At 42.0% G+C, this 15,623-nt stretch overlaps 1 protein-coding gene across 2 annotated transcripts in view; it reads right to left on the reverse strand.

Annotated features, from left to right (window-relative positions):
* Nucleotides 1–9,016: 9,016 nt before the first annotated feature.
* Nucleotides 9,017–15,623, reverse strand: part of RCAN2 (regulator of calcineurin 2) — a 70,192-nt gene continuing 63,585 nt past the window's right edge. For both annotated transcript variants that reach the window (XM_010004894.1, XM_010004895.1), the window contains exon 4: nucleotides 9,017–9,177. In XM_010004894.1, the coding sequence (XP_010003196.1) occupies nucleotides 9,017–9,177 (161 nt within the window). The remainder of the gene's footprint in view (nucleotides 9,178–15,623) is intronic.

Genomic DNA, 15,623 nt, shown 5'->3' on the forward strand with positions numbered 1-15,623 from the left:
GAAAGAGTCCAGCGCAGAGCTACAAAGATGATTAAGGGAGTGGAACATCTCCCTTATGAGGAAAGGCTGAGGGAGCTGGGTGTCTTTAGCTTGGAGAAAAGGAGACTGAGGGGTGACCTCATCAGTGTTTACAAATATGTAAGGGGTGAGTGTCAGGAGGACAGAGCCAGACTCTTCTAAGTGATGACCAGTGACAGGACAAGGGGCAATGGGTGCAAATTGGAGCACAGGAGGTGCCATGTGAATATCAGGAAGAACTTCTTTGCTGTGAGAGTGACAGAGCCCTGGGACAGGCTGCCCAGAGAGGCTGTGGAGTCTCCTTTGCTGGAGACATTCAAACCCCCCTGGACACGTTCCTGTGTGATGTGCTCTGGGTGCCCCTGATCTGGCAGGGGGGTTGGGCTGGATGGTCTTTCCAGGTCCCTTCCCACCCCTGGGATTCTGTGATTCTGTGACGTGACTGCCAAGGCAAGGAGCAAAATGAACTTTTCTGCAAGTCCTGGCTGCCTTGTTTTTTTTCTCCTCTTGTATTTCTAGATTTTCCAGTTTTTTATTTATTTGGTTTTGGTTTTTTTCCTGTGTTGTGCTATTTAAGGCCCATAGCTATGTCCTGGATTGAAGAGGACAATCAGTTTATTCCTCCTCGTTCCCTTAGAAACTGAACTGCTGAAGGGGGAACAGAAGTCTGAGCTGGGTTCCCAATGTAACCAGCTGAAGATCTGTGCTGTCTGGAGCTCCAAAGCCTCGTGTATGTACACAGACCTCACCCCACTTTGTAGCCATGTAGCAAAGCCTTGGACTTTCCCTGGTGCCTGGGAACATGCTGCTTAGTCATCACTCAATAGGTGGTACTGATGGAGGTGTCCTTCTGGTACAATGAATGAGGTAAAGAAAACATAACTTGTGAGATTGGGGGGATTTTTCTTTTTTTTTTTTTTTTTTTTTCCTTACTCCATTACGGGATGAACCTTCTTCCATGCTGAAGACAATCTACTGGAGGCATCACATCTCCCACATTGTACATTATTGGTAAGTAGGTAAAACAAGGTTACATACAACCTGTGTACAGGCTGTGACCCAGGGAAGGATCTGGCTCCTTCTCCTCCATTTTGTGTGAAGCTACAGCTTGACTTCATGGACTCCAGATCTCTGAGCTGGTGGCAGAGTCTGGTCATCATACCTAAATTTCTTTAAGCAAGGGTAATACCTCCCTCTGCCTCATGCCTGCTCTAAGAATTGTAGTAGGAGACAAGGCTTTTTTAATTATTGTCCTAATATTTCCCTCCCCCCCTTCATTACTGTTGTTCTGTTAGAGATAGGAGACTTAACTGGAATCACATACTGCTGCAGTGGTAGGTAGAAGCTGTGTGGATGTGTTTTTTTGTACACAGAAGCTGAACTAGGCCACAGCTGTACCACGAAGTTCATAATCTGATTCCTGACATTGACCCACACCAGAAGCTCTGGAGAAAGGATAAAAAGAAAGAAAGAAAAACAAAGCCATTTTATCTCTGTATATTGAAATATCTAGCTGTGTGCCCTTCGACATCAATGTGCTGCCTCACGCTAAAAGTTACTAGCAAGGAAAAACAACACATTTATTGTTGGTTTAACTTTAATTTTGGCTTCTCATCTCTCAGATCCGGAGGCTTGGGGAACTACAGCAGTACCCTTGCACGCTTCTGCAGTAGCTGAAATTGGTCACTAGAGGGTAGAGGAGTATATGGATTTAAGTCACTGTTATAAATAGCTGGAGATAATATTATTTGTCTTTGGAGGTAAGAAGTGGCTCGGCTGCTTAAAACTGTTATGAAATGGAAACAAAGCATGGACAAGGAGTTTGCTAATTCCACCAAAATGTTTAATACCATAATAGATTTTCACTGAAGTACAGAGCTAATGTGAATATTTGTACAAAATATGTGGTTAAAAATAGTATTGATTTGTAATATATACAGATATGTCACATCTGTGTCAGAAATGCAGACACTTGAATGAAAACATGAGTTATGTTTTTAAATCTACAACAACATACATGAAGTATTTCTGCAGCTACCCACAGTAGGACAACTTGCCAAATTTGACACTTAAAGATCTGTCAGTCATTACAGATGGCATTTCTTTCAGAAGTTTCTGAACAAGAACTCGGCTCTAAAATGGATTCAAAACATTTACTTTCATTAAACAAATAGTGAAGGGAAAAAATCTGTGTGACACTAATTCAGACACAACTGTCTTGTCCTAGATAAATGATTAATTACAGTAATTTGTTAAAACAAGGCTGATTTTCTGCTGTGTAACAGAAGTTTAATCCTTCTTGCTAAATACTCTTACTCAGGTGAATGAGGAAGCCCCTGACTCAGGGACAGCAAATGGGCCTTTCTTAATACAGCTCTCAATTACAAGGATTTAAATTCTGTAGTCTATCTTAAAGTTCTGAATATCTTTATCTTTCCTTAACGTTGAGGCTGCTCACACTTCCACAGCTTTCCCAGCCTTGCTGCAGCAGGACAAGGATTTAAATTCTGTAGTCTATCTTAAAGTTCTGAATATCTTTATCTTTCCTTAACGTTGAGGCTGCTCACACTTCCACAGCTTTCCCAGCCTTACTGCAGTAGGAATCTCCCTAAGAAATGTTCCAAATTCTGGGCTTCGTAGCCACTGTGTCAGTACACAATCTTATATTAAAAGGACCCAGGGATGACTCTTACTGCAGCCCCAGAATCTCTGTGTAGCAACTGAACAAGTTGACAACAGGGGAAAAGACAAGTTAAGGCTATTTTTCAGTGTTTTCTGAGCATCTCTGCAGTGGAGGCATTCAGGGTTCTTGCCCTTCCATCAGGAGTGCTGCTGCTGTTCTGCCTCTAACAGTGCAGGCTTCCCTCCCCACCAAGCCAAAGCAAATACACTCAACACTTCAAACAGAAATGTGGGAAGGAACTTTTTACAACACTTCTGGCCTTGTAATTTTACCCCTGAATGCCACAGTCTGTATGTATTTAAAAAAGAGCACAGCTCACATTAGGAAAAAAATCTCCTTTTAAGAGGAGTCTGGAATATTTCAAGCTGCTGTATGCCCCCAAACCTCCCTAGATGATGTGCTAAAACAGAAGCAGTGCTTGGTTTTTGGGTTTCTTTTGCTAGCATAACTAGTTATTCAAGAGATGAGTATAAATGAGGGTCTTTCTAGGACTTTAGTCCATACCTGGTTTTTGCTTTTTTGGTAAAACAGAACTTAGTATGATTTCTTAGGCAGAGGGGAATCAAGGAAATGCAAAGGTCTTACATTCATACCAGTATGTGAGAGAAAGTCTTAAGTGGCTAAATGTCTAGTGGTAAACTGTTTACCACTGAAGAAGGAACAAAAATAATTCTAGTCAAGATTCTCAACACACTTTGATGAGTATATCCACAACAACCTCCTTAAATCCCCTCTTCCAGAGGAAGTTTGTTCCAGCTCTTCAGATCTGTGACAGATAGTGCCTTCCCTTCAAGCAAGCTGTTCCAGACTTCTGCCTGTAACAACCCCAACCTGACTGAAGATTTCATCATTCAGTAAAATGCTGAAGGACCTCTCACCCCTGTGAGGTGCTGAGTTGGGCCCATCATCAGGGAGTGAGGTGGTAACTGCTGCAGGGCTGGTGTCTGGGCTGCACTGCCCAACACATCTGGGAGTAACCAAGGCACGAGCCAGGGCAGCCTCAGGCTCCTGCCACACCTGGGAGGAACACTCCTAACTCCTTTTATTCGGTATCACACAGGGTTAGGCTGCACCTTATCACTTGCAAGCACAAATTCCCCATATAAATAAATATGGCCTATTTCAATGTACAGCTTACTGCAGTGATAAGCATACAGTCATGTCCTTGAACCAGGGATCAGTTTGAGATCCTCTGGGACATGCAGCTCTCTACCATTCAGCACTGAAGCCTTGAAGGTTATTTCCAGGTGCTGTGTGCAGTGCCAAGTAGGATGGAAGAGCCACAATCAGCATGTTGGTGATGCAATATTTCAATTGGATCAAGGGAAGAACTTCACTGTAGTTGGGGAAAGCTCATTTGTTGCTCAACAGTGAACAATAGATCAGGCCTCCTAGTACATTTTACCTCTAAAGGACTCTGTAAGATGGCTATTACTACTTTTTCTAATCAAAACACAGAGTTTAAAGCCTGTCTTTTCAAAAGGAATCTGTGAGCTCAGAGCTTGTGTTTCCAGTGAGACTCCTGAAGTGGATCTCATTTTCAGAATCACAAACAATCAGCCTTTGAGAAACTGAGTCTTTTATACCAGGCACCCAGCAAAAAAAACCCAACATTTTTTCCAAATGCAGATCTGAGTCATCAGATAAAATAATTTCACAAGACAGTTACTCAGCAAACTCATTGCCTGGTTTCCAGTCCTCTCAAAGATCCAGTACAAACTGAGACAAGACCACAAACAGTTAGTTTCAATTTTTGTAATATTAATGCAAGAAAACTTTTTCCCCAGCCTGGATGGCAGCTGGATGCCATGTTCCTTGTTCAAGCACTCATGCCCACTGTATTCACCCATTGCTACAAAAGCACAGCAAGAACCACATCAGCAGTCAGGGAGGTGCTTTTGCTCACCAGGGATTGTGCTGTTTGTTTGGATTTTTTGTGTGTACATCCAGCCAAATCCACAGCAAACCAGTGTGAGTTTACATGACTGTGAAACTACAGCAGTTGAAAATGGAACATGGCACATCCAGCCAATAAGAGAGGTATTACCCCTCCCCCTTTGGTTTCTACTGAAATCAATATTGGCCTATATCACACATTTAAGCATTTTCAGTTCTACCAGTGAAGAGAGCAGTGGTGCATACCACACTAGTCAGTTTATTAATATAGTTTAACTCTTCAAAATGTTGCTTTTCAAAATGCCAATGGAAGCAGAACACAAAAATACTGTTTGCCATGTTTATTTTTTTTAAACTAAGCTCTGAATTATACAAGTGTAAAAGTGATTAATTGGCCGATCGCTTTTTAATATCCTATAAAATATGACTAAATAGAGTATTTCAAAAGTATGTAAAATATCACAGAAATGCTGCTAACATAACCTGTCACAGTGCTCAGACATCCTGCTGTAATCAAGTCTGGCAAGATAGTTCAGTCCATTACTCTGTACACAGAACAGTTTGCAGAACAATTTTCACTGTTGCCGAATGGGAAGGAGGGTAAAAAAGACCAAAATAAAAACAACCCAACCCTCCCACCCAATTTGGGATCAAGTAAATGTTAAACAATTTATCCATGGGCCATATTTTTATAATGTAAAGCACTTTACAAAATCTATGTATGTAGTAACCATCTTGTTATGTTTGAGGAAGGGATGGTCTTGCCTTGTTCTCTTGCTGAAAACAAAGTGTACTCGAGTGCACATGTATGTGTTAGGAAGGGGGGAGTCTGTACTACCTTGTCTTAATTATAAAAATCAAGGCCACATAAATTCTTTGCTCCAAAAGAACAGATTCCAAAATACGCTTTCTCCACGCATTGTAAATGTTTTCATGCTTTTACTTAGGAAGTCATTAGAATTTTGATTTTGTAGCTGACAAGGTCAGAAAGGACAAGCAGGCAGCGGGCAACATAAACAGCAACTGTACTCCCTAATTTCCCTCTGTAATTTCCAACCAGCAGCAGGAGCAAGGTCCACTTAGCAGAGGGCCCGAGGGCATTGCTGCCAGCTGCTCCCATGAGCTCCTGCTTTGGAAAGGAAATTAAAAGGACTGTCATCTGTGTCACCGTGCATCAGATGCTGGAATGAAACACAGAGATTTCATCCTTATTTATCGTATTATGACATGAGAGAATCTACCTAAGCATTAGAGACACCCTGTGGAAAGTACAAGGCAGAGGGACTGAACTCACAAACGAAAATTCTCACTGAAGGAGGTTGGGGCTCTGCCTCTGAATGACCAAATTAACTGGGACAGTTACTCTTCCAGATGCTCAGCATTTTTTGAAAGAAGCCTTTCTTTTGTGCCAGGTAAGAACCAGCCTTCAGCAAAATACCAGGTTCTCTGAAGAGTCACAAATGCTGTTACTTTCATGATAGGGACATTATTCTATAATACCTGAAATATTTGTCTATGATAACAAGTTATTTTATCATATAAAGTTGACATATTAGCTTTGAATATAGTTAGAACAGGCTGCTTTGAGTTTTCAGGGTTGTAGTTTCTATTTCTGTGCTTTAATCAATGAGCCATGTCCCACCCCCTCCTGGGTAGCACTACATAGTTTTATAAAGACAAAGAGTAGTCATTGAGTGGGGCCTGGTTTTAAATCTGTCTGAAAATACACTTTGAAGAAAGGGCATTTAAGATCAATGCTTTCATTTGCAGTCTAGTATTGCATCATTTGAGGCCAAAGTCTGTCGTTCAGAACCAAGTCTCCAAAATTTGAGTACATGGATACAAGGACTAGATTCAGCCTCCAAGATTTTTGCATGTAGAAAAATCCAGAGTATCAAGGAAGCTCCATCTCAACAGGAAGAAAAACTTATTCACTGTGAGGGTGACAGAGCACGGGGACAGGCTGCCCAGAGAGGTTGCGGGGTCTCTGAAGATTTTCAAGACCCATCTGGATGCCTTTCTGTGTGACCTGCCCTAGGTGATCCTGCTGCAGCAGGGAAGTTGGACTTGATTATCTTCAGAGGTCCCTTCCAAACCCTATGATTCTGTGATCTCTGACCACTTACATCAGCTGCAGATGTGACCACTAAATTCTTCCATACAGCATCCATCAACAAAAAATCTTAGTTTAAACCCTACTCTGCCTGTTTATACTGGTCTAAAACCCACGGACCTCATTGTTCTGTATGTTCTCAAAAAAAGACAGTGGTGTTACTCCTGAAATACTGTAAGGGGTCCACAACAGTTTTGAATCAGGTTATAGTCCTAGGGCACTGAGTAACAATTCCCTTATTTAAACCAATTCTAAATGCAACACTGAAAAAATAACTGAAGTGAAACCTCTAAGGAGTTACTTTAAGACAACCTTACACCGATATCATGAGGATACTAAAGCCCCATTTTTTCTTCCGTCTCTGTTGTATTTAATGTGTTTCTATTAGTGGAACACACACACAATGATCTCCATAATGCAGTAACAAGTATCACATTATTATTAACATATGCTAAGTAAAGCACTACACCTCAACAGGAATATAAGGGGTCTGTGGTGGTCAGAGAATGAAACATATGAGAATGTCAGGTCCTCATTCTCAGGACATCCTCACCATGCATGTGAGAATAGCATCTCCTCTCTCCACTGGCAAAGCAATATGCTTTCCTGCAGAGCCAATCCCCCAGCGAGGGGAATGTGACTGCTGAAGCTTTTAGCTTCACTGCTGATTGATTGTGGAATGGAACCCTCCCTCAGAAACCAGATCATTAGGTTTTATGATAAAGATCTTGATGACAGAACCTAAGCTGACTTTTCAGATCCTAGAATGAGCTTCAAAGATGTTTTAAATATTTTGACTTGTAAAGGATTTTAAACTGTGGAATCCCACTGTGCCATTTTATAGTCACTTTTGGGAGTACAGCTGCACCTAATTAGCTTAAAAATCCCACCTCATCTTACACATATGCTCAGTTTTCTGCAGTATTCATTTCAGTGGAACTACTCATGTGCATAAATTAAGCGCATGCTTAAATATATGCAAAGTCTGAGCTCACGTGTCTAGAAAATATGTTCTCAAAATGACAAGTATGCATTTAAAAAAAAAACCAAAAAAACATCATGGAAGATCTGCCAGACATGGAATCCAGTATCTTGTCTGCTGTCAGACATGATGAAAACATAGAACATCTTTTGTAACCCAGTATACATTGCAAGTGAAAGAAACATGCAGGACAAAGTGAAAAAAGGGGATTTGATTGCATGCAGTCTAATTTCAAGTGTGTAATTATGGTCCTGTTCTCTTTGGCCTAAAAAAAAAAGAGAGAAAAAAAAAAAAAAAAAGAGAAAAATCCAACAAAAGAAAGAACACCAACTAACCTCTTCTCACCTCCACAAACCCAAACTGCATACAGCTCAAAAAGGGCTTTAAAGCACAGGAAAAGGGGAGGGAAAAGGTCTGAACAGACCTGAATGTACAAGTAAATTACTAACAGTTTCAGGGCTATTTAACACACCACTAGGAAAGCATTCAGCCTGTATCATTACTGGATCTTACAGCTATGAGAGAGCAATGAATCCCATCTTAAACAAGCAGTCAGTTAGCTTCTCCTTCTTCCCCAAACTCAGAGAGAAATACCACTCATCCCTTTATGGAAGATAAAATGGCAATCCCTATTGATATTCTGTCTCCCTCCTCCTCTAGAGAGAAGGACTGAAAGACTTTAGTACCCTCAGCAAGCTCCTACCTCTCCCTTCAGCCCAGAGAGCTCTGTCTGACATTCCTGCCACCATTAAGGACTGGTGTACTCTACAGCTGTAGGTGGAAGGGGGGGTGAAAAGGCCACCAAGCTGCTAGTATATTAAACCAAATACACAAAACCTGCCCTGCCCTACCCACCCCAGGGAAAAAAAAAAAAAAAAAGGAAAAGGACAAAGACAAAGGTCTGCTGGGCAACTGAGGTCAGAGGAGCAGGCTGCTTGGTGAAGGGAAGTAGCAACTATTCTGGGAGTTTGAATATCAAGCTTGATATCAGCCTAACTGCCCCCCCTGAACTTTCTCTCTGGTAGTGAGGATCCACCATGCAAATTATAGCTGTGAAAAAATCCTCAGATTGAACCCCTCCCTTGCTTCTTCAGCCTTGTTTTGTCCTTTCCAGAAAAATCTGTTAGTTGGTGTGTGATATGGTTACATATACAAAGATCTTTTTCCTAGCCCTTTTATTACATAGGCTTGATTACTGAGAAGGGATTTAAATTAGTTTTATGTCCTGGTACTCAAAAGGCAATGGCTGCCTTTCAACAAAACAAAGCAAATAAAACCCAAGAGCTGTGCTGGAGGAGAGAAGTGCTGCTTCTGCCGGAGAGGCTCAGTTAGATACAGGAGGTGGCAGACCAGGGCGTCGAGTTTGAATGATTTTTGGCTTTGGAGAATTCTTTGGGTCCTCATCTTCTTCCATGTCACTGTCACAGACGTGCACCACCACACTGGGAGTGGACTCTGTTCCTGCGTGCAGCTCGTATTTCTCTCCTGGAAGCAGAGAAAAAAAGAGTTAGATCAAAATATGATGATCAGAAATGACCATGGCACTCTTGGACTGGCACCTGGGTAAGGCAGGTGAGTGTGTGCTGCTCCTAAGGCATGGGTAGGCTCCATCTGCTGCCTCAACAGATTCTGGGAATCCTGCCCCCAGGGGCAGTGACCACTAGTCTGTAAGGCATAATAAAATAACCTGGTGTCTATAATGGTGTTTTGCACCAATATTAGTGGCCAATGGCACTGGAGAAAAAAAGGATTAAGAGGACAGAGAAATGAGAAGTTAATGGTTAAGAAGAGGGACTGGAATCCAACCTATCAAACCTTTGGTCTGAAGTCATATCACACCTGTTGGGTTGGGGCTGTTCCTTTTTGTTGTTGTTTTATTTCAGTCTAGCATGGCTCCAGGCTCACTTAAAGTTCACTAGATTCTGCAAGTGGTCACCTTCAAACAGACACTTTCTATTGCTCCAGAAATAAAAAAAATGCATATATCTGCTCCAAAAGGATTTTGAGATTAAAAGCTCTTTAGCTGAGGCTGTAACAAATTCTGTCTATACAGATGAGATTACAAAGTAGTCTCTAAATGCTCACTAGCAGGCTAAATGCTTCATCAGTCCATCAGATTTTCTAACTATGTACATTCCTTATTTAAGCCTCCACCCAGTACTCCCACAAAGATGAAGAATATGGCTTAGGTGGCTCCCTGCAAGAGTCCACAAGCAAACAAAGGCAAATTAGGATTAGACAGGAATTTCAGTCCTGCATTCAGTCTGTTGGTAGTACACGTGTTTTGGATTGTACACAGGATGTTAAGTATGTAGTTAATAAATTGCAAGGAATTAATTTAAGACTGTAAAGAAAAGAGTTCCAAGTGTGACATTTCTGGCAGGATGACTTGGTCTTTCAGAAGTGACAAACATCCATTTGCAGCACTATAATCTAGAAACCATTCCAGATCATGCACTTCCCCACTTTGGACAATTTGTCATTATTCTCTTCTCCAAGATCACAAGCTGCAGTTGAATTCAAATAGGCTTTACAGAGACCACATGCTTGGACCACTCTCTATCAGAGACCTGATAGCTTGGATTTTATTTATTTATTTTCACAAGACTCCTCCAGAACCACTTCATACTGCCTGCAAAATATACTGAGATGAGGAAGGTGAGGTCCCAATATACCTAGCTGACCCATTTTAGGTGTTAGGAAGGAATTCTTTCCTGTGAGGGTGCTGACACACTGGCACAGCTTGCGCAGGGAAGCTGTGGCTGCCCCATCCATGGAAGTGTTCAAGACAAGGTTGGATGGGGCTTTGGGCAACCTGGGCTAGTGGAAGGTGTCCATGGCAGGAGGGCTGGAACTAGATCTTTAAGGCCTCTTCCAGCTCAAACCTGGAATGTTTGATTGTATGACCTGTATTTGTGGTGCAGCAGCTCCTAAATGCCTGCACCACAGGCAGGACCCAACAGTGCTAGATGTTGTACAATGAGCAGGAAATGGCAGCCCCTACCTTAAAGCACTTGTAGTTTTCTTGAGTTACTAAGTTGGATTTATTAGCCACCTCGTGGCAGAGTAATTCATGTGAGGAAGTGGCTGCAGGTTTGGCCCTGCATTAGCACATGCAGTTCTAGGACTGTGCTCACGTGGTATTTATGCTGACAAATTCCTGGTCCAAATAAAACTGTGTGGCTTGCGACTAGAGGACTACTGCATTTTTACAGGAGGCAACTGGTGAACAATAGCTAAAAGTCAGGCATTGTGCTGTGAGAAATATTTTACCGCAGCGATACCGTTAACGTTGACATTTAGCTGCTCTATTTTTGGCAACCTTTCCTCTGAATCCAAATTGAGCAAAGCATTACAGGTCTTGCTGATAGGCTAAAATATAAAAAGAGAAATAGCTCGGTTGTGCTGCATTGAGAAATTATATGGTTTTTCTCTGCCTATTTTCCCTGCAGGCTTCAGCTAATTTCTCAGCCCTGGGCTGACGTCAATGCTGCCATCCAGCACTGGAGGCTCCATTGGTCACTGTCAGCTACAAGCAGCTCTGCAGCCCCGTGCACAGACATCACTGGGCCCTCTCCTCCTGCACCAGCACCATGGAGTAAATCAGATTCACTACCCTCTTAAAAGATAATCATCCCAGTTCAAATGCCACATTATTTACTGTTCAAATCCTTCCCAGAAGGGCTCTTTCTGCTGAAAAAGAACAGTGGAAATAAGTTCAGACACGAGGAAAAATATTCAGATGCCTCCGGCACAAGTAACTGCAACAGCAATTAATGTCACTTTGCAAATCAAAATGCGATGCACTTGCAAATTAGGTTTTTAAGGCATAGAGTTATTTCTGAGCATAAATGAGCTGCAGACTCAGTTTTGTACTCAAGATTATTCATGCCTGCAAAACTGTGTCTCACACTGCAGAAAACCTTTTCATGGCTGAGCTGGGAACAGGACAACAGTAACTATGGGACTTCATGCAGCTGTATCTCCTTCTTAAATGGAACCATTAGAATCATAGAATCACTAAGGTTGGAAGGGACCTTAAAGATCATCGTTTGCAGAAAAATGCTAAGGTAGGTACACAATAATAAGTACAAAATAAAAATCCAACTGATACAGTCAAGTTTACCCCTTCCCTTCTGCTTTTTTCTATGTGGTTTATTTTGTTTCCTCTTCAATGACACCTCCAGCCTTAAAAAAATCTGAGCAGTTAAGGCAGGGGAGTAATGGCTGAATCACTGCAACTGAGTTACATTTATAAGACAGGTTTTCCCAAACCAAGAGCAGCAAGTTGAGTTAGCAGTTTAGACTCACCAACTTCTGTAGTTAAAATCAAGCATTTGTCCAGCCACCTCACTCAGCAGCCTCTGATGACACCTCCTTCACCTTCTCAGGCCCTACATTGCACTACCTTTTGTGACCAGTTAACTAGGAGCAAACCTACAGCCTCAGGGGACACGGAAGACTATCACAAGGACAGCACAAAAGCAACCTATGATATCTCAGAATTCAAAATGAAAGCATGAGATTTTGTCCCTTTGTGAATCAGTACTATGACCTTTCATTGATGGTCCATCTTGTTTAATGAGGCACTTTTGTTCAGCAAAAAGTATGTTCATATACTTAATTAATAATGTCAAAATGGTAATGATACTGATACCTCATCCCTTATTCTGACTCATGATCAGAGGTTAATGGGCTCAGAGCTGTTCAGTCCGTGTTAAACGTGTCATTAGCATCATAAAAATACCTTCCACTTACAGTCCCTTCATCCAAGTGTTTTACACTTGATGCAGGTAAGTAGTGGTTTTTGTATGGGTGCACCTTTATGCCAGAAAAGATGCAACCTATGCCATGTAATACCTCTATTGCATGGGTCTGCCATAAAAAAAATAGGAGTTTCTCTCTGGAAGTCCATTAGTAATACTACAGAAGGGCATGTTCCTGCTCTGGCCAGAAGAACAAGGCAGAGGGAAAGCTCTCTACACTCAGCAGCCCTGGTAGGGGGACAGAAGGGCAGAAGCAGCCACAGAAGAGAGAAGATAGGAAGGACAGAGATAGAAAATTTTATCTATTACACATCTGCCTTCCTCTCCACTTCCTTCTAATCCTCTCTGGAAATCATATGAAGTATTAAGCATTTCCTTTGGATCAGCAAGAACAAACATGAGTCTGAAAACACCCAGAAACAGAAAATTTGCAGTGCAAGACATGGTTTGAAATCCCTGTGTGCAGCATTTCCTGGGCAGGATCCCGCTCATCCCCATTTTCTCCTTCCCAGTTCAAGGGTGAGCCAAACCCATGGTGGAGCAGGGGTAGGAGCTATGCATCCTCCTCAAGCAGCTCAGCTAGAGCACAACAGGAACAGCTAAATCTTAATTGCTTAGAGATATAAATGAAACCCTGACCCTCCTCTGACCACTAATCATTCACAGACCCAGCAGCCAGGTGGCACAAACTGCTGCAGGGTCTCCTTTGTGTCCTAAGAGGTACCAGCGTGGACCTAAGAGCTATCATGAGTAACACTTCAGAATGGTGCTTTCATAATATGAAAAAAGTGTTTTACATGACCTAGAGTGTTGCCTGAGGGCATTTAGGAGATGCAAAGCCAGCTGGAATGCTGATGAGGGACTATGAAATATGGAGAGAAGTGAAACTGGTACAGATTTGTCTATATAGGCTACTGGAGATGGTGCCCAGCCTGCACTGGTTTTCAAATAGTACCTGATATTGTGGAGGTGAGTGCTAACTGACAGAGGGCAAAATCACACTGGGGAGCACATGGAGCAGGTAAGTGCTCAAGACGCTGTCTGATTGTTGTGTGTTATTATGTAGTGCAGATCTCATCAGTGGAGCCACAATCTGTGAATCAAAGTCATAGGAGAAAGGCAATTTGTTTGGGCACTGCAGTGTGGGCATCAGGCAGGGGCTGAGATTGGCAAAGGGAAGCCAGGGTGGTACCTGAGGTCCCAGAGAAAGGCACCCAGGAGATGGGTGGTGGGGACGACTGGTTTGAAAGAGGCAATGGGAGAAGGAGTGAAGAAATATGCAGGTTGGGGGGTAGACAGGGGGGGGTTAGTACTGCTTTCCAGAAAAGGAAGGGCTTATTCTAGTGCCAAGAGGACGGTTTGCAAACTCCTGCACTAATAAATGGCAAACACAGCTGCCTTTTCTTTGAGAGTTGCAGCCCTGCTGTATATCCATAGCCTAGAACTGGGGATTCCCCTTTTTCCCCCCTTACAAACTTGTCTCAAATTTTTTTCCTGTATCTCTTAGTGGGATGAAACTATGTTATAAAATGTTATGGAAAAGACATGAGGGCCTAGACTAGGCAGCAGCTGGGTAGGCTGCAAGTGTTCCTGTAGGAAAGAGTTAGGTCCAAGCCAGGTCAAGGCAGAGACACAGCCTGGGTCTGACAGGCCAACAGCCAAACTACCACCCCAGTTCAGTGCAATGCCTTTGTATCTTCATCAGCACTTCAAAGTACTAGAAGTTCTTTTGACACTGGAAGTGTTTTTCATCAACGAGATTGATGATCACACTTTTTCGTAATACATTGAAAAAAACTGCAGGCTGTCGGATCAGAATCAGGCACAGACACAGTTCTTGCCTCTGACTGCTCTGCAGCATTCTTTAAATACCTCACTTAAATCTCCATTTCTGCACCTGCAGAAAGTGAGAATATACATCAATCAACCAGAAACTTAATTAAATATGCCCTAAGATGTAAATGCACCCTCACCAATCTCAATTTAATGTTGAAGGACCAAAAGCCAGGTTCCTTTGGCACACAGCACAAGGAAAATTTTTCTGTTAGATCTGTGAGATGCCAGATAGTCACAACTGCAGCCACAAGGCTGAAAAGAAAAAAAACCAAACCAATAACACAAAAAAACCCAAACCTCTCCCAAAACTGAGCTTGGAAAAAGACAGCACATGACAAATCTGTTACCTAGCTTCTGGCCTATTCATTTAATTCTGGAGCAAATCTCCTTGCCTTTGTGCCTAGGGACAATTTTAGTCTCTGATTTTGTGCATGATGATTATGGCAACGGACTGTGAAAGGAGATGATCTATATTCATGGACTGGGGAAGTAGCATGAGTCTGTGTCCAAGTGGTGCATCTTACATTCCCAGTGAAGAAGATCAGTATCACTCATCTCGGACTCAGGACATACAAAGAAACTGTTCACTACTGCAAGTAAGTTTTTCTGGTCCTCAGATATTAATCTTACCAAATCAGTGTATTTAATATAGCAACAATTCCTCACCAGGTGAAGACACAGAAGTCAACATTCAGAGTTATGTAAAAAACTGTGCCAGTGAATATTTTTTGAGAGCTGATAAGCCATAATTACATTTTTTAACAGTGTTTTTTGAATGAAAAATAATTAATTCAGCTGAGGCTGACAGTGTTATTTGATGTACAGCAGCACGTTTTACTGATGTGCATCTGAGACACGAGTTATGGTGGGATGCATTTTTGAATGAAATTCTAAACATAGTAAATGCCCAGCTGAGAACTGCAACACTATTTTAAAACAGCCACTGCACTTAACTAAAATTGATCTCTCTAACAAGTGCTAAAAATAGAAAGAAGAGAGCACACAATGACTTTTCATATTGCTCCCTGCAGGCTCCTTAAATACGAGTGACTATGACCTTCACGCAAAGCTGTCCCAGAGTGTGGGACAATGAGTGATATTTCACATTCCACTGCTCTAGAACAGGAATTGATTTATTACTGGGCTAGCTAGAGAATTCGTTTACATGTTTCCATTTATAACACTGCTGCATCAAAGGAAAACAAAAAGAGTTTTTTTGTTTTCTTTTACTCAGCAGTTTAGAAGCAAAGCATCAATTCTGGAAATAATAATATGCAATATAGCACAAAGTGTTACACCTGACAGCCCTTTTCTATGGGCTTTCCTGCT

This window comes from Chaetura pelagica, unplaced genomic scaffold, assembly GCF_000747805.2.
Source record: "Chaetura pelagica isolate M959 unplaced genomic scaffold, ChaPel_1.0 scaffold99, whole genome shotgun sequence".
Lineage (NCBI taxonomy): Eukaryota > Metazoa > Chordata > Aves > Apodiformes > Apodidae > Chaetura > Chaetura pelagica.